At 49.0% G+C, this 26,148-nt stretch overlaps 1 protein-coding gene across 2 annotated transcripts in view; it reads right to left on the reverse strand.

The window, feature by feature from the left end:
- LOC144724109 (homeobox protein CDX-2-like) overlaps positions 1-24,807 on the reverse strand; it is a 28,546-nt gene extending 3,739 nt beyond the window's left edge. The window contains exons 1-2 of one of the 2 annotated variants that reach the window (XM_078602991.1): positions 24,016-24,807; positions 590-735 (exon numbers count right to left, since the gene is read on the reverse strand). In XM_078602991.1, the coding sequence (XP_078459117.1) occupies positions 590-735; positions 24,016-24,730 (861 nt within the window). In that variant the 5' untranslated portion in view covers positions 24,731-24,807. Of the gene's footprint in view, positions 1-589; positions 739-24,015 lie in introns of both variants that reach the window. The other variant, XM_078602990.1, reaches the window with a different exon arrangement.
- Positions 24,808-26,148: the final 1,341 nt, after the last annotated feature.

A 26,148-nucleotide genomic window follows, 5' to 3' on the forward strand; every position in this document is an offset into this window, starting at 1 on the left:
TGAAACCTTTTACAAGGATTCATGTCTGCATTAACCACAATACCTGCAGTCAAATGCAAACAAAAAAACACATGATGATAATATATGCATTGTCCTTGAAACTGATTGGTCCATACCAAGGGGCGGCTTTCTTTTGAGCCTCGACCCAACTGGTCCTTACTTACTAACAACTCCTCTATCATTTTTCATTGCTGGAGGGGTTGCCCCCCCCCCTACCTGAAAATCCTGGCTCCACCATTGCCACTGCCCCTACACGAGTTCCCGTCCTGCTGTGTATATATTAAACTATTTTTTTTATTTTACCAGAAGCCACCTAGTCACAAACGATGGCCCAAGGAAGTGGCTCATCGCGTGGAAATGTACAGCAGCAGCCAGGATACCCTAAACGTGTGACGTCGTTTCTAAATGTGGAGGGAAAAAACCGGAGGACCTGGAGAAAAATCCACGTGACCACGGGAAGAGAGACACGCAAACTCCAAATATACAGCAGCAGGCGTCAGTGTCGGGATCGAACCCACGGCCCTCCTGTATACCAGGAGAGGTAGTTAACATCTCCTAGCCACCGCGGCGGGCGTTCGTTACGAATTACCTGGCGCTCGGTGAGCCCCAGCGAGGCGGCGATCTCGGCCTTGCGGCGGATGTTAATGTAGCGGTTGAAGTGGAACTCCTTCTCCAGCTCGAAGCGCTGGTGGTCCGAGTATACGGCACGGTACTTGTCCTTGGTGCGGGTCTTCCCTGCTGGGGCGCGCGACACACACGGGGACACGCGCACCGGGTCACGCGCCACGCGGGCGGGCAGGGGAGGGGAGGCATGTGTGTGTGTATGTGCACGCGTGTGTGTGTGTGTGGGGAGCGGTAGTGTAGCGGTTAGCGCGCTGCGCTATGAACGTGGCGACCCGGGTTCGATTCCTGCTCACGGCTAACACCCAGTGACGATTATCTGAACCGGTCCTGGGCCTCCCCTAGGTCGACTCAGCCTCAAATGAGCACCTGATGCGATGTGTAAACATCGACACTGGGGAGACAAAGGCGGTCGGGCGTGATGCTGGCCACCCACCCCCTCGTAGACAATTCCGGCCTTCATAGGTGCTCGCTAACAGCACTTGCCCTTACAGTCTGTTAAGGCTATACGGGGGATCTTTGTATTTGTATGCGTGTGAGACGTTGTTCACTCTACGGACGTGTGTTTACAGGGCGTGTGTTCGCGTTGATGGTGCTCTGTGTGTGTGTTCATACCGGCATGAGTTGCTCGTGATATGAGTGTAATCTGCCATGTGTGAGGCTTGTGGCAGTGTCTGTGTGGTGTATAATGCGGCCGTTGTTTCTGTGTTGGAATTACGAGAGCTGCGGTTAGGTGCTGTGCATTTGTCGAGAGTGTGCCGTCTGTGTGCGCTACATCCAGGTCGACGTTCCAACAAGTGTCATCCGCGCTGCGCTGCAAAGGCAGCCACCTGGGTTCGATTCCCGCCCATGACTAACATCAGTGGACGAGCGATATCGGATCCGGTGCTGGGCCTCCTCTAGGTCGACTCGGCCTTGATGTGTGTAAACATCAACACTGGGGAAGCAGAGGCTGCCTGGGTGTGGGCCGTCCACGCCTCAATAGGTGCTCGCAAACAGCGATTTACCCCAACAGTCTACGTAGGCTACAGAGGGGACTTTTATTTCGTCTTTGTGCGCGCGCGTGTGAAGTTCGCTATTCCAACACAGAGGCAGCTGCTACGTCGAACAACTGTGGTGAACTTGCGTCACGTGAACGACCGATACAATACACACACGGTCACTCAGTTGTGTCGATACTAACTTGACAGAGAACAAGACGCGTTGCGTTTCCTCGACGTGATGGATTGAAATTCTCACCAAATATATTCCGAGTCGCTGGTAGACTATGGACTCTGTTGCACGTGACTGGAAGCCGCAGTCATAGCGAGATGTTTACTGCTTGCGGCGTGCCGGGGTGAGGGCATTTTTTCCAGGGTCAGTGACCCGATCCCACCCGGCTGAGTTGAAGCCCTGAATGTAACCAAATCTTACCCACGTAACGTTTATGTGTGACACGCATAGGCGCTGCTGACCGGGTGACAGGTGGGCATTCTAACAATGTTCCCGATGGGATTGAACGATAAAATGTTGCCACAAATAGAGCCGAACTCGAACATTCAGAAGAATAAAAGTTACAATTTTGTTGACCGCAGAGATGACCGCGTGACGGGTCATCGCCGTCATTCTGACAAGGGCCGGCTCAGCTTACAGTCCCACGTGGATGTAGGTCTCGCGATGAACACGAACAAAGGAGACGGTCCCCAGAATCAGTGAACCAAGTAGTTGGCCTCCCGTGGAGTGTGACGCTAAAGGCCGCGAGAAATTACTCGACAAGCATGTGAACCACCATGCCTTGGAATCAAACTCAGATGGCCGGCTTTATTTTCCTGTATTAATAAACGTGATTTAATAGATCACGAAAGAATTACTCTTATTTGCATCTAACATGTTACTGCTTGTGTTTTTTTCCTCTTGAAACAGCAACCGCGGGGCTTCCATTAATCGGTAATAATGTTTCACGTGAAAATTATTATTATTATTATTGTGATATTTGTCCATAATGTATCCAACGACATATTGTATTGATCAGTAATCGAATCGTCGTAATGAAAAGTTGTAATTATAAAATTGTTAACTGAAATTTAAATTTAAATATATTTGCATTCACGTAAGCAGTGTTGTGGCTTATAAGAATATTTTTAGTCGTGAAAAGTACTTGTCAGCTTTAGAATTCTATGCTGAATACATTGTTATAGAAATGCCAGCTACTTAATTGCTGCTATATATACATACATTTATCATACACTATGGTGGGTGTTTTATTCGCATGCTATACACACCGTTATTTCAATGCTAGTACATATGTTGTACAACTTATATAGTCTCTATAAATTGACATATATATACACCACACAAGTTGTTAATTTAAATACTCATATATATAAAACACGCTGGTACATGTCCTACACAAACTGCTATTCAAATGCTGCTTTATGTACCAATACAACTGGTTATATATATCTATTAAAACTACTTTATAATTTCTGGCAAGATTACAGGCGTCGAGATATTAAAACACCAAATAGACACACACATTGCGAGGCACCAAGACTGCACGAACCACACATACGTGTAGTGAAACATGCACACACATATGCTTTGATAATATATGTATGCATTGTCTTGGTTCTTTCGGTAAAGTCACGTAGAAGGGAAGTAATAAAATAATAAAAATAAAACATAATAAAATTATTCTCACGACGTTTCGGCTACAACGCAAGCAGCCGTCTTCAGGTGAAGAATGAGACACTGCCAAGCTTGTCCATATCAAGATATGCGCATATCAAGATATGCACATTATTTTGTTAAGGCGCTCTTCTTCCACCTCCAACCCAGCTTATATATAAGCTCCAAGCTTGGCAGTGTCTCATTCTTCACCTGAAGACGGCTGCTTGCGTTGTAGCCGAAACGTCGTGAGAATTATTTTATTATGTTTTATTTTTATTATTTTATTACTTCCCTTCTACGTGACTTTACCGAAAGAACCAAGAAGATGAATCCCTGCAGTCACGAAAGCTTTAAATCGAAATGTATGTATGCATTGTCTTTGAAACTGATCGGTCTACACCGTGGACAGCCTATGCTATGGCCTTGCCTCACCAGTAACGATCAAGGTCTGCCAAGTGGCAACCAGCACACGCACGATGCAAGCGCCAAAGTATGAATCGCTCGGTTTTAAGCGGTTGTATCGATGGGATCCTCTTACCCAACATCGTCACAAATATAAAACCCCGACCAGCACGGCGTGGGGTGGCCATTCATCCAGCACTGGGTTGCGTGAAGTCTTGCACATGCACTGTGCATGCATGCGATGCAAACCGACAATAAAATTATCTTATGAAAACATATATAAAATTATAACTTGTTTAAATTCTGGTATAGATATGAAACAGAAGGGAATTAAAATGCTGACGGATATGCTGGAAACACCTTTATATAAATGCTCATACTTACAATGTAATGTGCTGTAATAGTTAAATGAGTGTGATTATACCATCTAAATGGTTACGTGAATACTTGTGCTTTATATATAGTGCACTATAAACCTTGTTTATATGCTGGTTATATATGCTTTACAAACTGTCATTTAAATGCATATACTGTATAATTTAACGCGTAACATTGCTTAAACTCTGACGAACGTGATATTAAATTGCTGCGGTATTTAAATGATGGTATCTGGTAGGTAAGTCACATATGCAGTACTCTACGACTTTAATATTTAAATGATGAAATATATATACACATGCCATGCACAGATATTCAATGTTGGTGTATACAGAATGCTGGATTGATCTTGGTTGATGATGATGAGGATTGATCTTGGCTGATGATGATGATGATGATTATTATTGATCTTGGCTGGTGATGATGATGATGAGTTAAAACAGTTGCTGAGGACAGGCGCCCAATCACTCAAACAACCAGCAACGAAGAACATTCGTATCGAAGAATTGTGAACACACTTCTTGAAATGTATCAAGGTTATACCAGCCTGGGCAAAGAGGCTATTTGACTGTGTATGTATATGTATCTGTGTGCAGCCATATATACCGTGTTGTTATTCAAGCAGTGTGTGTATGGGCACAAAGTCTGTTTGCTCAAAGATCTCCCGTGTAGCCTTAACAGACTGTTGGGGCAAGTGCTGTTAGCGAGCAGCAGCGCCTATGGCACATGAGGGGGTACTCATTTGAGGCCGAGTCGGCCTAGGAGACGCCCAGTACCGGTTCAGATAATCTTCACCGGTGGATGACAGCGAGGGGGGTGAATCGCTAACCGCTGCGCCACCGCTCCCCACGAACAACAACACACCCCGACTGCGCGCGACGGACGAGTGTTAATATAAATGTTCTCCGTCATGTTGAGTTGCGCCGCTTAACGGACCTATAAATGGCAACTGCACAGTAATTGGCAAATTGGGTCATATATTCCCGAGCCCTCGGCACTTTTAGAGAGCGTAACATCGCTCCCCCCCCCCCTGTCTCTCTCCTCTCTCTCCAGCCCGTCACCCCCCCCCCACCACGGTGGTGTGCGGAACGTGCCGAGATGCGCAGTGACGATAAGAACGGAGGCTGCGGCGGGGGGGGAGCGGTGGCGCAGTGATCATCATACTCGCACGCACGCGCGCGCGCAAATATTTGACGATATGTTTGTCGACCTGGCCAGGTGTGTGTCAACGGCAGAGCGAAAGGCTCCCAATCTGTAGGTGGAGAGTTCAAATCCTGGTTGGGGGGAGGCGGGCGGGGTGGGGGTTACTCAGCCCATCATCAATGCGGGGGTCGATAAAATTAGTACCAGCCTCGTAGAAATATACTCTGTAGGGAAGGCCACAGTTTCTCGCACGAGCTCAGAGCTGAGAAACGGCATCAATGCTCACGTGAGCAGGAGATCACTTTGACCTGTTGACCCCATAGCCCACACGGCGCGGGGCAGACCATCATCCAGCAGTGGATTGGCAAACGGCTGTACTGCGCCGTATATGATGCCACGGCTATGTATATATATACACGTGTGTTATACTAGCTGTGCTCTGAACATGCACTTAATGCGCATTCGGATTGGGCGAATTAAGTTAGATTCCCAGGCACGGCTAACATCATCAGTGGCGAGTGATGTCTGAAACAGTCCTTTGGGGGATCCAAAGTTGACCATTTTTTATCTTGATTTTAAGCTTTCGTGACTGCAGGGATCCATACTCTTTGGTTCTTTCGGTAAAGTCACGTGGGTAGAAATGAAAAGAAATCACGACGTTTCGGGCGCAACACAGGCGTCCGTCATCATTTTTAGTTTTAATTGATTTTACGTCTTCAATTCTCGGCAATATTTATGCCAAATTGCAACATTCGGGCTCTTCCAGAACACCGTCATAATTGACATGAGTCGCTCGCTCACGATACTCCGTATGTAAAGTACGCACTTAGACGTCAATACGTGTATATGTTAGTTGAATTCAAAATAAATAATACCAGTGTGTACTGTCACCGGTAGCAAATGTATAACTCGCCTTCTTTAGGGAATGTTTATTGTTTACGCCGAGTTCAATATGCTATGTAACTATACCATATCAGAGGCTTGTGTGTCTGTAGTTACGAGTTGTGCATCGCAGAGCTGACGACAGTTCGCGTCGGGTCAAGAAAGAGCTTCATAGCTCATCGGATTCCTCCGGTTTAAATGAAGAGTCTGATTCTGGACGTCCAGCGCAGAGGTTATATTCGAGAAGGACGAGTAAGAGACGCTTTGCAAATGCGATATTGAGATAATCCAGCCTACCGCGAGTGAAGTCATTTACTCCCTGGTTATATTTCACCGGGGGATATCTGTGATTGAATTACCATGTTTCGCAGAGCGAGCGATGTATGTGTTGTGTGTGTGGTGTGTGTGTGTTGTGTGTGTGTGGTGTGTGTGGTGTATGTGTGCGTGTTGTATGTGTGTGTGGTGTGTATGGTGTGTGTGTGTGGTGTGTGTTGTGTGTGTGTGGTGTGTGTGGTGTGTGTGTGTGTGGTGTGTGTTGTGTGTGTGGCGTGTGTGTGTTGTGTGTGTGTGGTGTGTGTGGTGTATGTGTGTGTGGTGTGTGTGTGTTGTGTGTGTGTGGTGTGTGTGGTGTGTGTGTGGTGTGTGTGTGTGGTGTGTGTGGTGTCTGTTGTGTGTGTGGTGTGTGTGTTGTGTGTGGTGTGTGTGGTGTCTGTTGTGTGTGTGTTGTGTGTGTGTGGAGTGTGTGTGTTGTGTGTGGTGTGTGTGGTGTATGTGTGTGTGGTGTGTGTGTTGTGTGTGGTGTGTGTGGTGTGTGTGTGGTGTGTGTGGTGTCTGTTGTGTGTGTGGTGTGTGTGTTGTGTGTGGTGTGTGTGGTGTCTGTTGTGTGTGTGGTGTGTGTTGTGTGGAGTGTGTGTGTTGTGTGTGTGTTGTGTGTTTCGCGCGTGCACGTGGCGTGAATGACTCAGAGCGTCTTCGCGTTTCGCGCCGGGCTGTGGAATTTCAGTACAAAAGAGGCAGTGGAAGTAAGCAGCGGGCAGACAACGAACATCGGGGGAGCCGGGGGAGGAGGTTTCTGTAGAATGGTGCCGGTTTGGCTGGGATGGGTGAATGGGTGGGGGAGATGGGTGGTGGATGGGTGGGTCAGCGGTTCGGCCGGTGAGTGGGTTTGGTGGACGAGTTAGTGGTTGCGAAGGCACTTCTAGAGAAGCGAACGGGTCAGTTGTTAAGTAAGTGGTTGGGTTATTAGTTGGGTCGTTGGATCGGTGGTTTGGCCGGTTTAGTGTGGTATGTATATTGAACTTCTTTCGCACAGTACGTGCCAACCGTGCTAATCGGAGGTGCGGTGGTTGGGTTAGTAGATTAGTGTGGTGAGTGGTTAGGTGGTAAGGTCGGTGTGTAAGTAGGACAGTGATTGGCTATGTGAGTGGCATGTGGCTTCCCACTTTACAGCGATGTCTGCACGTGCATGCACAGTCCTGTTGTCAATCCACTGCTGGATGAACGAGAGCTTCCCCGCACAGCGCCGCTCATTTGGGTTGTTTGACCATACTTCACCACGCTGTTCAGTGCCGCTTGGCGACGGTGGGGAGCATTGACGTGGAGGGGTGGGGTGGGGGGGACATATAACATACTTCAATAGATGTTTCTGTAGTGCCCTCTGCTGGCAAGAACGGAGCACAGCCACGTAGCCTTTGACACCTGTTCCCATGTGTGGTCACACATTCAGGGGTTGCCCAGGCTCAATCTTGTTTGCTCAGGAGATGTGACCAGATCGAGCACATTCCTGGTGACTTGCTCATTGGGTCGCAAGCGACGGGGGGGCAAATATTTGCAAGTCGTAATGCAACAGAACAGCGCTTGCTCTTTACCGGGTGAAATCCGACCGCGGCTCTCCGTGACTGTTGAGTCGGACTCATCGCCTCGCGCGCGCGACAGCGGCTCCTGGCACCTCGTCGTACGCAAGTGGATCGTCCTTGGGCCCGTGTCCAAGCGCGCTCATTTTCTCAAGACTGTTATTCTCCACCCCGCCCGCCCGCCCGCCGCCTTTCAGAAATGACATTGCAATTGCGAAGTTGGAGCAGCACCGCTAACGAGTGGCTTCATGCGGGAAGGGCATCGGAGGAGCCGGAAGATGGAGCCACCTGACACTCCAACTGCCCCCCCCGTGCCTACTACGGCACCTGGCAGGGCCTGGCGGTCACCCGTTTGAAGGACATCGCCTGGCTTCTGCCTCGCTCACCTCCCAAAGATTCTACAAGAGAGCGATGCGGCCGTAGCACCGTTGGCCTACGTACTGTGCGAAAGAAGTTCAACGTATTCTTGGTTCTTTCGGTCAAGTCACGTAAGAACTAAGAATATGAATCCCTGCGGTCACGAAAGCTTTAAATCAAAGTTCAACGTGCGCACGTGACAAGGCTCGTTGTCCTGGGGTGATCGCGATGTCGCCAGTGCAGCTGCCAAGCTTTGGAGCGCTTTTTTTTTGCCTTTGCTAATCAGACAACCGCAGTCGTTAGATATATTAAAGTCTGTCTTGAAAAAAAAGAACTCGCCTCTTTAAGTTGACCTTTACCCCCCAAACAGTTGCGGCCGTTAACCCTGCAGGTTCTGTTTATTTAGTGGTTTTCCACATGCGGAGCGCGTTGGGGTCTACGGTTGAAATGCGCCTTACAAATGTAAATTCTTATTCTTATGCCTCGAGCCGAGAAGGCAGTGCAACTGATCGGAAACAATTTGAATCATCGTCACCATCATCCACGGTCAATCTACTGCCTAGTGGAAGTCCACTCCCAAGCTGCCGCCAACTCTCGCAATTCCACCACCGAAGGATCCGCACCGAGCCACTTCACTCGAGCTGATTTCATCGCTCCATCTCCTTCGATGCCCTTCATCTCCGAAGCGTTCCTATTCCGTGGCCGCCGTTGCCTCGCACCAGCCTCGTCCCTCGATCATTGCCCTATCAATGACGTGTCCTGTCAAAGTCAACTTGCTTCTCCCACGCAATTAGGGTGTCTGTCATTTCCGTTTCTTCTCTGAGCCATGTGTTCATCTTCATCGCTGTCATTGCAATTGCGCGATAGGCTAGACAGCTTCGCGTGAATCCACCACATGCAATATACAGTGCAGGAATCTATAGATTAGTATTCGTACGCACGCAGTCCGATGCATGCATACATCGTAATGCTTCAGACATTATTCAGTTTTAAATTTCAGTTTAATTTATTAGGTATAGCACTGTGAGCCATGAGGCTCACAGGGCAATACCTAATCAATTCGATCCATAGTTACACCGCCGGTGTGTATCGATATCGTAGTACGGTACAATATTATTACAGGAATTATCTGTACAGCCATTTGTCAATCTTCTCCTGGATTCAAGACCGAGTGTGTTTATTTCTCTGCTTCACCGCGCCAGCCAGTGCGGGTTTGGTGAAGGAGGAGAGCAGGAAATGTGGTCGGATTCCCAGGACCCGTTCAGAAATCACTCGCCACAGATGTTAACCGTGGCCGGTGGTCGAACTTAGAGGTGGCCAGGTTCACAGCTGATCTCTCTACCACAGCACGGCTAATACGGTATACTGCACATTTCCCGTGGAATGTTTTCTGACTCAAGCCCTAATAACCCACTCCCCTTTCCCTCCCCCACCCCACGACAGCGGTTGATGGACGAGGAAATATTTTCAGGAGCTCAGCCCCGGAAAGTTCTGGACGAAAGTACGCCCTGTATACGATGTGAAACTAAAATACTTCATCAAACTATTGCATTTGCCAGGTAAAGCCCGCTGAGCTATTGACTTGTTCACAGACGCGACCTCGCCACGCGTGATGATAGCTCACTGACGTGGCTGGAATCATCATCACACGTGGCAATGTATCGTCGCAGCCACATCATCGTAACGCCGCGTGTTGTTTCTAAACCGTGAAGACGGGCGGAGGTGGAGGGGGCGAACCCGGAGAGGAACTCGGAGAAAAATCCACGCGACCACCACGGGAAGAGAGAGAGAGACACGCGAATTCCCAAATAAACAACGACGGGACATCGCCAATAGTCCGTGAACTGGGTTCGACCGCACGACCCCTTTGCGTGCCTAGTCGAGTGAGACATCTACCACCACCACCCCCACGCCACTACAACCGACTCGCTCTCGTCTTTTCTTCGTACGTATCCTCCTTCTTATGGCAAAGAAGTCATCGTCAAGAGGCGAGCGGTCGAAGCCGTCACCCCCCCACCGGCTTCGTCTCGTATCGCCGACGGCGCAGAAGAAGAAGCAGCAGCAGCGGCTTCTCTCTGTCGCTCGACCTTTGTGTTCAGTAAATTCGCGCAGACGGCGCCCCGGTCAATGCTCCGATGCTATCTCTCTATCTATCATGCCTTTGTCCGTTATCTCGCTATCTCCGTGTCTGTGCTCTATTTATAGGTGCAATGAAAGCCCAAAAAATAACTACTGTCATAAAGCAATGGATGTGTAGTATGCGTCGCAGCGTGCTGTGGAGTTCGTGTTGGCCCATGTGCTACAACATAGCCGCAACCATATCAATGGGTTCCCTGATTTTTTTTAACACTAATAAATTATGGGTTATTGTATCAAACTTCACCACGATGGTCAGAGCGGGTCGGTATTGGTGGGGAGCATAGCCCGCGGGGACATAGAAGTTCAGTACAGTAACGGAGCGGTACCTCCCGGAGCAACCTTTACCACCTGCTTGTGCAATTGACATCAACGTAGATGTCGTTTATTTTTGTTCTCTTTCCGGCCGCCACTACATTAGGACCGTTCAAGCGCGTGGAGCGAAACGTCGGACATGCCTCCGGACGCAGCAGCAGCAGCAGCTCTGTGGCGTCCTTTAAACAGCAACACAAGAAGCCCCAGGGAGAGAGAGAGAGACAGAGAGAGAGAGACAGAGAGAGAGAGGATGGTGTGAAGAGCAACGCAACGCGACCTTCTCTCCATGACAATGAGTCAGAAGATCAACGTCGCATTGACTCCTCTGTACTCGCGCACAAAGACAAAGATCCCCCCGATAGCCTTTGCTGACGCTCGGGGACAAGTGCTGTCAGCGAGCACCTGTAAAGGCCGGCACGGGGGTTGGGTGGCCAGCACCGCGCCCGGCCGCCTTTGTCTCCCCAGTGGCGATGTTTTTTTTACGCACCGCACCAGGTACTCATTTGAGGCCGAGTCCATCTAGGGGAGGCCCAGGACCGGTTCAGATAATCGTCACGGGTGTTGGCCGTGAGCGAGAATCGAACCCGGTTCGTGGCGCAGCGTAGCGCTAACCGCTACGCCACCGTTCCCCAAAGACAAAGATCACCCGTGTAGCCTGTAACAGACTGTTGGGGCAAGTGCTGTTGTTGCCGGCACGGCACACGAGGGGGTGGGTGGCCAGGACCAAGCCCGGCTGCCTTTGTATCCCCAGTGGCGATGTTTACACACCGCACCAGGTACTCATTTGAGGCCGAGTCGATCTAGGGGAGGCCCAGCACAGGTGCAGATAATTTGGTGCTGGGGGCCGTGGGCGCGAATAAAACTCGGTTCGCCCGGGGTTCGTAGCGCAGCGCGCTACCGGACACACACGTGCACACACACATACATACACACACACATGTACACACACACACGTACACACACACACGTACACACACGTACACACATGTACACACACACGTGTACACACACACAAATGTACACACACACGTACACACACATGTACACACACACATGTACACACACACACACATGTACACATGTACACACACACATGTACACACACACATGTACACACGCACTACCGGCCACACACAGGACGACGCGCGCTGCTACTTCCAGCTGCGAATGTCCGCCGTGACCCTTTCACACCTCGTGGGGGGCAGTGGCATACACAGATCACTGTCACAGATCACAGATCACCGTCACAGAACACAGTCACAGATCATAGTCACAGATCACAGATCACAGTCACAGATCACAGATCACAATCACAGATCACAATCACAGATCACAGTCACAGATCACAGATCACAATCACAGATCACAGTCACAGATCACAGTCACAGATCACAGATTACAATCACAGATCACAGTCACAGATCACAATCACAGATCACAGATCACTGTCACAGATCACAGTCACAGATCACAATCACAGATCACAGATCACAATCACAGATCACAGTCACAGATCACAGTCACAGATCACTGATCACAGATCACAGATCACAATCACAGATTACTGTCACAGATTACAGTCACAAAACACTCACAAAACACTCACAAAATGCTCTCACATTTGCGACCCACACACAAAACAACGGGTCGCTTGGCTAAACCCTGTTTGAGAACGCGGCGTTCAGCTAATCTAAAACTATACATGTAAAAAAATGAACACATTTGTCAACAACACTGCCTTAAAAGGGATATCTACATATAACAGGTGACGTTTCAGGCAATTGCCCTTCATCAGAACACACAGTTAGAGAGTTGAGAGAGGTAGAGGGGACTAATAGTTGTTGGAGACTGCACTTTTACACGCCATGAGACCTAATGACGATACCTTCGACATTTTCGAACATTTTTCTGATGACCAGTGTTGAGATTTGTCATGTGAATAGCTCCACTAAGAGTTGAACACATCATATGATCCATAATAGAGGTTTTTTTGTGGGTTACATCGCGTCAATATAAAAGTGTCGTTAAACCCGCCACCATCCGACACAGCCAATAAGTAAGGTCTGTCACGTGAACAAACCTTACTAATTGGCTGTGCTGGGTGGTGGCGGGTTGAACGACCATTTATACCATTGGAACCTCATTTTTCAGAAGAAAATGTGAGACTAGGCTCTAAGGAAAGCTGTCTCGGGTGTGGACCAATCAACTTCAAGGACAGTGCATACATTATCAGAGTTATGTTTTTTGTTTGCATTACGACATCAGGTATTGTGGTCTATGCAAACATTACTCCTTGTAAAAAAAAGGTGTCCGTTTTGTTGCCAGATAAAAGGGTAAAAAAACAATTATCATTATGACACATTTATATTTACACGAATAGTTCGCTATTGGGCACGCAAACCCTTCAAATAATAAAATAAGTATGACTTGTTCGGACGATCTCCAGTAATTCCATTCTAATGTTCTACAAGGGTTAGAAAGCTGAAAGCGTGCGACCAATATCGTTGAGCCTGTGTCTATAACAGAAAGAACAACACAATAGGCAACTTTTGTTGTAATACGTGGCCGATTAGTTAGACTCGCAGTGCAGGCTCAGGCGGCAATTGCGTTGCTTGCAAGTCTCGCACGAGACAACGACACTGCGTGTAACGTCCTCCTGCATCGTCAGGGGGACCCGAGACATTTGCCTGCCGCGTGGCGTGACGCTCAAGCCGACAGAAAGCCGACAAAAGCCTCGCTGACGACGTAACACAAGCGGAGAGTCTTCGACAACCAGGAAAGCTACCGAGTATTATTCATGTTCGATCAACTGTTTCGTCTTAAATCATCGATTTAAAGCTTTCGTGACTGCAGGGTTTCATCTTCTTGGTTCTTTCGGTAAAGTCACGTAGAAGGGAAATAATAAAATAATAAAAATATAACATAATAAAATAATTCTCGCGACGTTTCGGCCACAACGCAAGCAGCCGTCCTCAGGTGAAGAACAGGGCTGTCGGAATGACAGCGTCCGAATGAGACAGCCCTGTTCTTCACCTGAGGACGGCTGCTTGCGTTGTGGCCGAAACGTCGTGAGAATTATTTTATTATGTTTTATTTTTATTGTTTTATAATTTCCCTTCTACGTGACTTTACCGAAAGAACCAAGAAGATGTTTCGTCTTACTCTCCTAGCCGTCCTCTGATTCACACTCTCCCGTGACGACCATGCAGATAATGAGTCATCACCACCACCACCACCGTCGTCTCAGCCATCGCCACGCACACAGCGATCTGCAAGGCACCGCAAGAGAGGCGGCAGAGGAAACGACCACCCCGCATTCCATTCGGTTTGTGATTTATTAGTTCAAGACAAAAATGTACGTCGCCGCTTGGGGAGGCCCCTCCGGTCGTGGATTGATCACGGGCGGGGTGACGATGATGATGATGATGATCAGGGCCACAGATCGCGTGTATACTCTAGTTTCATTGCTCGCAATCAATTCGCGTGGTTTGTAATGATGCTTATACTCTTAGTTCTTTCGGTAAAGTCACGTAGGTAAAAAATGAAATTAAAATTTATAAAAATAAATAATTTTAATTTCATTTTTTACCTACGTGACTTTACCGAAAGAGCTAAGAGTATGAATCCTTGCAGTCACAAAAGCTTCAAATCTAGAAATGATGCTTATGTTTAATGGCAGATCGAGGCCCATTCACGTGGTGCCTACGCCAAACATCACCCTGCAAGCGCCCGATTTTTTTTGTCAGATCTCAAAACAGCTAAGCAGGCTTGAGCATGGGTGGCGTTTGGATGGGCGACCACCAGGACTTCCCAGGTGTTGTGAAGTGGCCAGGAGATAGATGAAGGCGTATAGCCATCATCATTACCATCTCGCTCGAGAGAGAGAGTGGTGGCTTTCCTCCGGTGCGCGTGTATGTTGGATGCATATTGAGCTTCTTTCGCGTCGTGCATAGTAGCCAACCGTGCTAATCGGTGACTTCTCACATCATGCCAAACACTCAACCCACAACGGAGCAGAGGGTCCCAAAAGCCGAGACCTGGGGCCAATGATTGGCATAATAATTTAACTAAAACGCCGAAACGTTTCTTCAGAAATGCTCTTTGTGGCGAGGGTGTTGTTCTTCACCCGCGTCGCCTGAATAGCGCGGTTGGCTACGTAGGGTGCGAAAGAAGTTCAACATCGTACAAACATAATCCATCCCACCACCCCGCCCCCCACTATTGATGAACGAGACAGTGGTTCGATTTATTCACCACCCCCCACCCAAAAAAAATCTCACGAAATATCAAAATTCACCACCATCACCACCACCGCGCTAGTCGAGTGGTTCCGTAGAGTAGAGGACGCAACACCGACACTCAGCCCCAACTCGTGGCGTCTATCATCGCCGAAGCCCCTCCACGTGCCACGCACCATTATACCGAACCTCCCTCCCCCATCTGCCGTGTACCATCACTGACCCCCCCTCCTCCTCCTCCCCACACACATCTGCCGTGTTTTATATCTTGCCCCCCTCCCTCCCTCCCCATCTGGCCGTGCATTATACCCGAGGGCCCCCCCACCCACCACCACCACCACCACCACCTCCTCCTCCTCCTCCCACCTCTCCCGTCTCCTCGGGGTCTCCACGCGCGTCTCGGCGCTGCATCGCGCTCGGCAGCGTGGCCGCTTTGAAGCGACCCTTGGCGCCGGCTCTTGTTTAAGAGTCGCTTGTAATTGTAAATAATCGCACTTGTAATCTTTTGTTGTCGCGGCGGCGGGCGGCGGGGGGGGATGTGGGGGACGTGGAGGGGTGGGGGGGAAGGCGATTGTTTGGGGTTGGTGGTGGGATGGGTGGGATGGGTGGTTGGGGCGTGGCCGAATGCAGTAGACGGGAGGGTCGGTCCGCCTTTGATTGTGAGCGGTTCCTATTCCTCGCTTTGAGTCTCGCTCTTTGACTCGCCGCTTCGACTGTCATAGGGCGCCTTGTGATGTTAATACCGCGGGGGGCCGAGGGGATGGGGGGGGGGTAAGAGCGAGATTCCGGGGAAGTATGGCTTTAGTTTCGGGGTTAAACGAATCAGCTGCTTTGATAGTCGACCATCACGAAGCGATGGATATATTGAGCAAGTGACCGAAAAGCCGCCGAGGAGATGGAGCAATGAAATTCGCTCGCGTGCGTGGGTGATGGGTGCAATGCGGTCGCAGGGCCGCGAGAGATGGAGGCGGCCTGGGGAGGCGTTCATCCAGCATCGGGTTGATCGCCACTGCCAACAATGACGATGTTCTTGGTTCTTTCGGTAAAGTCACGTAGAAGGGAAATAATAAAAATAAACATAGTCAAATGAAATTCTCACGACGTTTCGGCCACACCGCAAGCAGCTGTCCTCAGGTGAAGAAACAGAGCTGTCGGAAAGATAGCGTCTGAAGAAACAGCTCTGCTGCTTGCGTTGTGGCCGAAACGTCGTGAGAATTTTATTTTATTATTTTTTATTTTTTATTTCCCTTCTACGTGACTTTACCGAAAGAACCAAGAAAATGAATCCCTGCAGTCACGAAAGCTTTAAATCGAAAAATAATAATGATGATGATGATGAAGATGCTGAACCATATCATGATTCTTTCCACGCGAGATGCTCTTACTTGCCGCGATTCGGTTCATCATTCAATCCAATAATCGATATGTTTTGTGAACATGGGTGCTGAAATTGGCACCTCGAGTTTCTGCAGCGGTCGCGTGAAACAATTACACACGTGAGACACGTGCGTTCCGTCGTCTCGTTCGTACTGTTCGTCACTTGCGTAGTGTTCGCTGTCTCGTTTTGTGATATTTTGTTCCCGCAAATTAGCAGCAAAATGCGCGATTTGCATACAATTTGCATATCGAGAAACGAACATCGGTTGTGATGCACGAGGCTTGATGCGTGGTTGTATCGAACTGAGCTATGCTCCCGGACGAAATGAGTTCGATTCCCGACCACGGCCAACATCAGTAGCGAATGATATCTGAACGGGTCCAGGATCTCTGCTGCCTTTAACTCACCGTACCTCACCAGCGTGGTGAGGTACGGTGACGTATGGTGAAACAACCCCATCACCGCCCACTGCGTGGGGATGCTTTAATCCAGAGATTGATCGACAAAGGGCTGGAAACTATTAGAGTTACGGTGAGCCAAAAGAATCGATATTAATCGATACATCTGCGCATGAGTTGGAGTGAACACTCCACGTAGCACGAGCTTCGTTCGCAATGCACGCACGGAATGTAAATGTCGCGTAATAAGCACTCCGCTATCTCTGCTTAATTCAAGGCACGCGTCACGAAAAGCTCGCAGTCATCAAAATCAAAACTTGCATCGTCGTCAACGAACAGAGGATGGAAGAAGAAAAAAAAATCAAGTAATCATTAATATCGAGGTTAATTTTTAAATCCGTTTATCTGTAATCGCCATCGCATTATCAGAGCGAGAATGTACCCAGATGCGACCTCACTGACCGCAGCACCGCCTACTCGACATCATCTCTCACGCGACACGTGACAGATTACACCATCATCATCATCAGCAACATCATCATCAGCAGCCATGTTCACTCCACCGCTGGATGAAGGCGCCGCAATTCGAGCGCGTCTATCGATGTTGCTTTCATCGCTACAATATTCTGCGATGGACATCGTCCCTGTCGGGCGTGCGCGTTCCCTCCTCCGTCGTCACTTCGAGCGAGCCGCTCTGCCCCAGAGCGCCGCTCAGATGTTTCGCGGATATTGCGACGACGCCTCTGACTTTGACAGAACCCAGCTCCGAATCCCGGCAGCGCCGTCCGCGCAAGTCTCAACGTCAACGCAACATTGAGCATGCATCTTCTTGGTTCTTTCGGTAAAGTCACGTAGAAGGGAAATAATAAAATAATAACATAAAAGATAATAAAATACAATTCTCACGACGTTTCGGCTACAACGCAAGCAGCCGTCCTCAGGTGAAGAACAGGTCTGTCGGAAAGACAGCGTCTGAATGAAACACCACCAAGCTTGGCAGCGTATATTTAAGCTGGGTTAGGGGAGGAAGGACGCCTTGACAAAGGAAAAAAAAATGTGCATGCACATTCGTGAAATGTGCAGAAGGCATTTATTTAAGCCGTTAAACGTGATCGTTTTCAGTGTTGTGCGCGGAACGCTGCCAGCCTACGGCGTGACACAAAAACCAAACCCCAGCAGCATCTGTTTAGCATGCCATCTGTGCTGATGACACCTACAGAGACGAAACCAGCCTGACGAGAGAATACCTTTGCGGAACTGAACATCGCTCCTGGAGGCTGCTGACGGCACTTATTAGTGTTGCCTGGAAATAGAGTTGTCTTTACGCTTTTATATAGTTACACTCTAAAAATGTATATATATATTCATACAACACGGTTTGGATGTAGGCCTTTGTCGCTTCTAATACGAGACCGCATCTGAACAGGAGTGGTCAAATTGGGGTGGTATTCGTTGCCGGTTTGTGCAACAGATGGTTTGATGCCCCGGCTAATTGAGATATTACGCTACAATAAGCGACGTCCCTTAACACTGCGGGACATGACAGAGTGACTAGTGAATGCTGCTGTATTGTCTAGAACGTTCATTCGTTATGTAGAACTGCCCTGTATACATATCACGATAAGACGTGAATGGGGGTATACTGTACTGTATCTTGTATATCGAACTCACTGCAATACGTTATCTGGGACAACATCTAAAATACACGCACTATATATATAAATCTACAATCAATTGCGTATAAAACGCGTGTAAATTAAATTGAACAGAATACATCATCATTTAGTAGAATGCATTATGACTACATTCAAACAAGTACAAGCTCGTGTTTTGTTCACGTTTTCATCTATATTGTATGTGGATGTGTTATTATCATTATGAGTATCAGTAGGCACAGCCGCTGGTGCTAATCCACTGCTGGATGAGGAAAGGCGCTTCCTCCGCCCTTCCCGACAAGCCGTGGACGTCACCTGACCATACTTCACCACACTTGGGAAGTCAGTGCGGGCTATAACACAACACCACGTTAGACACGTGCCCAAGTCGTTCTTAGAGACTCACCAATCGACCAATAGAATCACAATAATAATTATTCTTCATGATGACGGTGATCATCATGATCACCGCCGGCAGTTGAAAAGAAGAAAGAAATAAAATTCCCATTACGTCCCCGAAGACATCGAACCACGTCCGAGACCCGTGGCGCTGGGCATGAATAGCGCTTATTGTTGAACGACGCGTACGTGGTGAAACATACGCACGCACCCACGTGCGGGGCTACGGACGCATTAAACAAACGAGGGCAGCAGAAAGAGTCGCTTTGTTGATCGAGGCCACCGCCTCCCCGGTGATTGCACGGCGGCGTGTCGCGCGCCTATCTGCCGGTGCCTGACGTGTGAACACGGCCTTGTAAAGTTGCACGGCGCTTATCGAGTGTTTGAGCTGCGTTAAAGCGCTATTAGTCATGAGGCCGCAGCACCGGCTGGTGAGAAACGTGAAGCACTCCCCCCCCCTCTTCCCCACAACCTAGCGACGTTGTTCCCTTCAGCGGAATCGTCGCGTGTTTGTCCACGTTGCGATATATCGACGGCGGGAGTGTCACGTAGCGTGATGGGTGCACTCATTCCATGGGGGGGGGGTGGGGGACTGACTGTGTCATCAGGGTCCCACCTGATGACGGAGACTTGTGTTGCCTCCGAAACGTCGTGATTTTTGTTTTTATTTTGTTTTACTTTCTACGTGACTTTACCGAAAAAACCTGAGAAGATGATTCCTTGCAGTCACGAAAGCTTCAAATCTAGAATTAAGGACTGACTTTGTTTGTGGGGCAGCAGCGGCGGTTGCAGGACTTTAAAGCGCACAGCGCTCAGAGCCCGACGATTCCCTGCTCGCGACCAATTTGACGAATGTTTGAACCCGTGCTGGGCTCCCCCTCGGTCGACTCGGCCTTAAATGAGTACCGAATGTGGTATTGACCACCCGCCCAATCGGCGTGCTGTGCCGGCCTTCGTAGGTGCCCGCTAACAGCACGTGCCCACAAAAGTCAACCGAAAGGCTACATAGGGGATGTTTGTCTTTTGTGTACAGACATCATCGTAATCATCGGCAGCCATGATCGATCCACTGCTAGATGAAGGCCTTTCCCAAGCCGTCGCCATCTCATACGATCCCTAGCGATGTAACAATCCACCTGGCATAGTAGAGTTATACATACATATGTTTACGTAATCGTATTTGCATACATGCGTGCTAAGTGTATATGCATTCTTTCCTATTCACAAATAACTCAGTGACTCAAAAATAGCATTGCGGGGTTCACAGAGCAACAACAACAAAAAGGAATCAATCTCCCTGGCAAATGATTTCCTGAAGAAGACGAGTTTGCCGAAATGTCCAGAACATGCGTTTCTTCAAAGTGGCAGTAAAACCCCAGTTGTGGTTCACCTGGTGTTGAATGCACAAACTCAGTGAATCATCAGTAGCTGTAGGTGAGTGTCCTAGGCAGGCGCATGTTGACACAACATGCCAACCATACTGAGCGGGAGAACTCGGTTCAGTGTCATACAAATAACAAAACTAAATTTAGTGATACCATTTGTATGTTATGGTTCTAACGTCATTTATTTGTAAAGATGGCATCTACACGACTCTAATCTCCGTTCGTTGTAACTTTGTTTTGTTTCCATCAATATTAGTTTTTCTTTCGCGCTGATGGCCCCGTGCTGTAGAGAGGTGACACTCACCAGCGACATCTGGTTCATCGACAATCATTGATTGTTTAGCGCGCCCGACGCTGCTGATGACCACCGGACATGCCAAAACCGGTTCGCGAAATGTCTTTGCTTTAAACAAAACGCCGTTGGTTAACGCGAGTCTGGAAGGGCCGATTGGCGTGATGGACTAACATTTATATATTTTTTTAAAAATTGTTCGACGTGCATCTGCTGAACTGAGTATCTAAGTGCTACAATTGACGGTCGTGGCATTTGTAAACAAACAACGCCGCCGTGCTGCATGACTCTTGTGCGCTTACATCGCCGGTGACGTCCACCTCGCAACGAATCTGCGACGAAGGCAAAAGCGGTCAGGTCAGCAACAGGCCCGCGACTAAAACTGCGGACGAACGTCGATCGCGACGTCCGTTCTAGAACGTGCAAGAGACGCAGAGGAGGAGCGGACTGTGTTTCATAGATTCACATCATCGCTCGCAATTCGTTGAACCTCTTTCGCACCGTACTTCGAGTGGCATGGACCTTCAGACTCTTAGCTCACCTCGGGTCTTGGAGTTTTTGGAGCGCCGCTGTGATTATTAAAATGGCTGTTGCTTAATTCACGTGTGTAACCTGCCCCGAAGAAGGGGCATTACCGAAACGTCAGACTATTATATATATACGTACTTTGAAGCAGTGTTAATGAAGAATGCGATGGATTTGCTGTGTGTTTAATGTGTTTTTGGGAAACACTGCCAACGCGCAGTTGATGATACGTGTGCATAACCATGGTTAAATATAGGGTCAAATATATGGTCTGTACATATATACTTAGCATTGTTAATGTTGTTAGATTTGTTGTGCTTAAAGTATCTACGATAAGCGTCCAAACATTATGAACGAAGATAGGATGTATTTACGAAACATAATAAACCTATAACTCTTGAGTAAATATAATGATTAAAACACACGTAATGTTTAGAATATTGTTTTCTAACCGTGTGGTATATATGTACGGCATTGCTGAGACCGCGAGAGATGGTGATGACTGCTTTGGTGAGGCCTTCAACCAGCAGTGAATCGATCATGGCTATTCGTGTCTTGCGCATGATGGAAATGTTCATGAGCTAAATGTCAACATCGTGTTTTTTTTTTTTAACGAGTGATAAAATAACGCGCGAATGAGCTAGACTGTATTTACCAACTCATCTTGCGACCACAATGCAACAGTACTCACGATATATCCCTCCATAATCAGTGTCAATAACATCTTACAAATGGGCAGCGTTTTGTCCTGACTCTGTCGATGAGCCTCAGGAATGACAAGGCCCGGCGCAGAGTTTGTCGGGGTTTTATTGTTTTGCGGGACACTTTGCTCGCTATATTCTTAGGTTTTTTTCGGTAAAGTCACGTATGTAAAAAATTACAATTTATAAAAGTAAAATAACAATTCAATAAAAATCACGACGTTTCGGAGGCAACATAAGCTTCCGTCTTCAGATGGAACCGTCACAGCACGATACTTGATACAGCAAGCGTGCTGTGACGGTTCCACCTGAAGACGGAAACTTGTGTTGCCTCCGAAACGTCGTGATTTTTATTTTATTTTACTTTTATTAATTTAAATTTTTTTACCTACGTGACTTTACCGAAAAAACCTAAGAATATGAATCATCGCGCGATTGTTTGACGCGTCCCCGACGCAAGCTCGCCACGCTTACGGACGCGCGCCCCCACCGCCTCGTATCCGTTTCGTGAAATCGTATTGAAATATATATTTGTGTAGAGATATATTTGTTGCTGATTCTTTCCGAAAGCACGTGCGGGAACGCTTTGTGTCCCGTTACATTTGCACGTACGGAGGAGCGTCGTGCCGAACGCGCGCTATCACGCCCTTCATTGATCAACTCGGGGGAGAACAGTTGTGTGTATTTGTGAATTAGTGATTTACAGAGCTAAGTCAATCAATCTGCTGTTGGGTGAAGGCATATCGATGGTTGGTGGAGGGGTAGCTGTTTGACCACACAGATCATCGCGCTGGCAACTTCGTTTTGGCTAAGAAAGTGGGTTTGGTGAGTTCGCCTAAGCCATGTTTAGATATCACTCACCACTGCTGTAGATGAGAATCGAACTCAGGTATCCGTGTTCATAGCACAGTGCGCTAACCATGGCACCACCGCGCCTAACACCCCCCCCTCCTCCAGCCCACAATCCCCACAACGCTCAGAAACCCGTACGCGAATTCGCAGGTGAAGTTGAACAACTCCGTTAGTTTTTTTTCTTTATTAAATTCGATCAAAATAATTATGGAACGGTAACTGATTCTGGCCTTGACAATTCCATCGTAAAAAAACTCGAGTAAGGCACCACACGCGTGAACGCGAATTCGTTTTACTCGGCCGCTTTAATATGCCCGCGTTCACTAACCACTGATTTCCTGCAAAGGCTCTAAATTGAGGGTTTTTTTTGTAAGTGCGCAGTTAGGGTCAGAAACGGGCGGACGGATGGCGGTGCGAAACTGATGCCTCGAAAACCCACCATCGAGAAAAAAGAAGGATGCCACTTCGTGATACGTTTACAGCGTTAAATGTGTCATTTGTTTACGGCGAAAGTCTCGCTAAGTCCCACGAAGACTTTGTTTGTTTGTTTGTTTGTTTTTCCCTTCATGAGGGTCCAGCATTGAGATGTTTGGCCGATGCAATGTGCGTTCGTTTTGGCGTAGAAAGAGCAAGCATCGTGGTGACAGTACTTACTGACAGTACTTACTGACAGTACTTACTGATAATACTTACTGACAGTACTTACTGATAATACTTACTGACAATACTTACTGATAATACTTACTGACAGTACTTACTGACGTCCTTACTGACAGTACTTGCTGACAGTACTTACTGACAATACTTACTAACATCACTTCCATTGTTTCCCAAATTTACTTATTTTTTCTTAGAATAAGTTCCGTTTATTCTCATGAAAGCAGTTGGTAAAAAAAAGAAATCGTTCGGACGGATTGAAATGTACACGCATTTACAACCATAGAAAACCCAACATGCACGAACCCCGTTTGCATTGTCTCATTAATGCGTTGAGGACGCATTTTAATCTGAAACAAACCGCGCGTGCCACATCGCGGCACGGTCAAATGTGACGCGTAGAGCCACGGAACACGGCACCACGAGTGGACGCGAAAGACGAACAGCTCCCCCGTGGAAACGTTCTGCAGCTAATCCGAATTTAAAAATAAACCCGTCCCGAGTTTGATTCCAATAACTCATAACGTGACACATTTCTCACACGTTTAAATGCAAACTCGGTGATGGAAATAATTCCTCCGAAGTAAACAATCCGTTTACGTGAGCAACACACGCACGTTGCCTGCGCGTTCACCACAACCTGCACATAAACTGCCTCGCAACAGAAGACATTATCTGACGTTTCGGGCAATGACCTTTCTACTCACTACAACACGAGCCGACTTCTTCCTCGGCTCGCCACGCCAGGCGCCACACGGCTGCGTCGCGGTGTCGCGGTGTCACGGCGGGTCATGCTTACAGATGCTTGGCGCGGGCTGTACGTTCCTCCGCATCCAGTCGTAGGGGCTCTTGCGCACGCTGTCCGGGGAGCTCTCCTCGCCTTGCGCGCCGCCCATCCCCCCGGACATTACCGGCAGGTACCCAACGTGCACCCCCAACGAGTGCGCGTGCTGCTGCTGCTGTTGCTGCTGCTGCTGCGCCACGCTGTAGTCCGTTAGCGGTGGAGAGTACGGCGCGCCCATGTGGCTGGGAGGAGACGGAGTACTTTGCTGCTGCTGTTGGATTGTGACCATGGACACCCCGCCGGCTGCCGAGGGAGGCTGCGACGAAGGCTGCGGAGCAGCGGTTGACGAAGGAGGAGGCGGCGGTGGTGCAGGCGACGGCGGCGGCGCGACGCCCTGTCCCGCCAGCGAGTAGCCCGTCCACACGTCGTCCCGGCCGGACGCGTACGGCGAGTGCCAGCTCGGCTTGGGCGGCGGAGGGTGGTGAGAGGAGTGGTGAGAGTGGTGCGGGTGGTGGTGGTGCGGGTGGTGGTGGTGCGGGTGGTGAGAGTGCGTCCCGTGCACTCCGCTCGCGTCCGGCACGGCATGGTGGTGGTGGGGGTGGTGGTAGCTGCCGTAGTCGGTGTACTGCGCCGTGGCCGAGGCGGAGAAGTTCTGGTGGTTGAGTCCCGAGTGTCGCATGTGGTTAGAATACATGGCGACGTCTTTCTCCAGGAGGTAGCTCACGTACATTGTAGTTGCCGCTCAGCTGGAACAACGCACATGCCTGCTGTTGGCTCCTCCGACTCGACGCATCTGCTGGCCGCTTCTGTGCCCCCCCCCTGCCACCCTCCCTCCCTCCCCCCACCTTGTACTCGGCGTGCCCGCGCGTCCCTCGCCCGCCTCCCCGATCTTCTCCGCGGGGCAAGTCGCCGGGGCAAGGCGTGGAGGGGTCGCCCTGCCAAGTCACCGAATGAGCGGCGGGGCTGACGTCACGCAATTAGAGCGGCGTCAAACTCGCTGTGTCGCGGTGCTGTCTCGTGCCCCTTGTTACTAGCGCGCTCGCCAGCGCGACTCTTTACTCTTATACCTTCATAGTGCACCCACCCACCCATCCACCCACCCTCCTCCTCCTCCCTCATGCAGTCCTCCCTCCCACCCGCACTGCAAACCGCGCCGACTCTCATTCTCTCCCTCCAGCCTTGCTAACCCCCAGCCCACATGCCCTCCTTCACCTCATACCCGCTCGGCCCTTGCTCGCACACACACGCACGCACGCACGGCGGAGCGTGTACACACAGTGGTAATTCGCAAGCGAACAAAGTCCAGAGATGGTTGTGTATGCGTGTGTATGTAATGCGTGTGTGTGTGCGCGCGTTGGATTTCCACACGAGGATAACGTTTTTCACGAATATCTTAACCAGTCTTGGCTTTCCTTTATATTCCGCAGAAAATGGGTACCTGGGGAGACAAAGGCGGCCCGGCGTCGAGCTGACCACACCGTTCCGCTTCTGCGCTGTGCTAGCCTTCACGTGTGCTCACTCGCACTTACCCCAACAGCCTGTGTGGGTAATGCTGGGGAGTCTTTGTCTTTGTGACTGTGTGTGTGTGTGCCACCAACCCAGCCGCCACGTTGCAATCAATTTTGCGTTATTATCAACAGCGGATCACGCGCCCTGGCGCTACGCGTTTCCTAGTTTGCCTTTTGAAGGCATGGTTCTGATGCCGAGTTTGCGTTCGGCGATCGTAGATCTACCAAACTTGAGTTCCGACTTCATATTTTTTTGCGACTTGAATCGGGTACATGCTCGTTGAGCTTCAGTCAACTGCATGCGATTGATGTGTGTCATCATGACCGATGAGCCTTATGATGCACTACAATTTGTTTTATCGTCGTGAAATTTTATCAACAGTTTTTATGCGCGTGTGTGTGTGGTATTCGCTTCGTTGTAATCCAGGTTTCCCTTGAAAACCAGACTCTCTTCTCTCGGTGTGCCTCACCTGCTTTATGATGAAGGTTATACAGCCGCAGTCTCTTTCGACGTTGCGGCAATTCTGGGGTGGTTTAGAGTACAGCGACACAGCATCAGTCAATTGCTCTCAGCGCGACATCGCACGAAACGTGGCCCACGTTCAACGTGTATCATCATCAACGGCTATCATCTACCCAC

This window comes from Lampetra planeri, chromosome 19 (genome assembly GCF_965212315.1).
Source record: "Lampetra planeri chromosome 19, kcLamPlan1.2.h2, whole genome shotgun sequence".
NCBI lineage: Eukaryota > Metazoa > Chordata > Hyperoartia > Petromyzontiformes > Petromyzontidae > Lampetra > Lampetra planeri.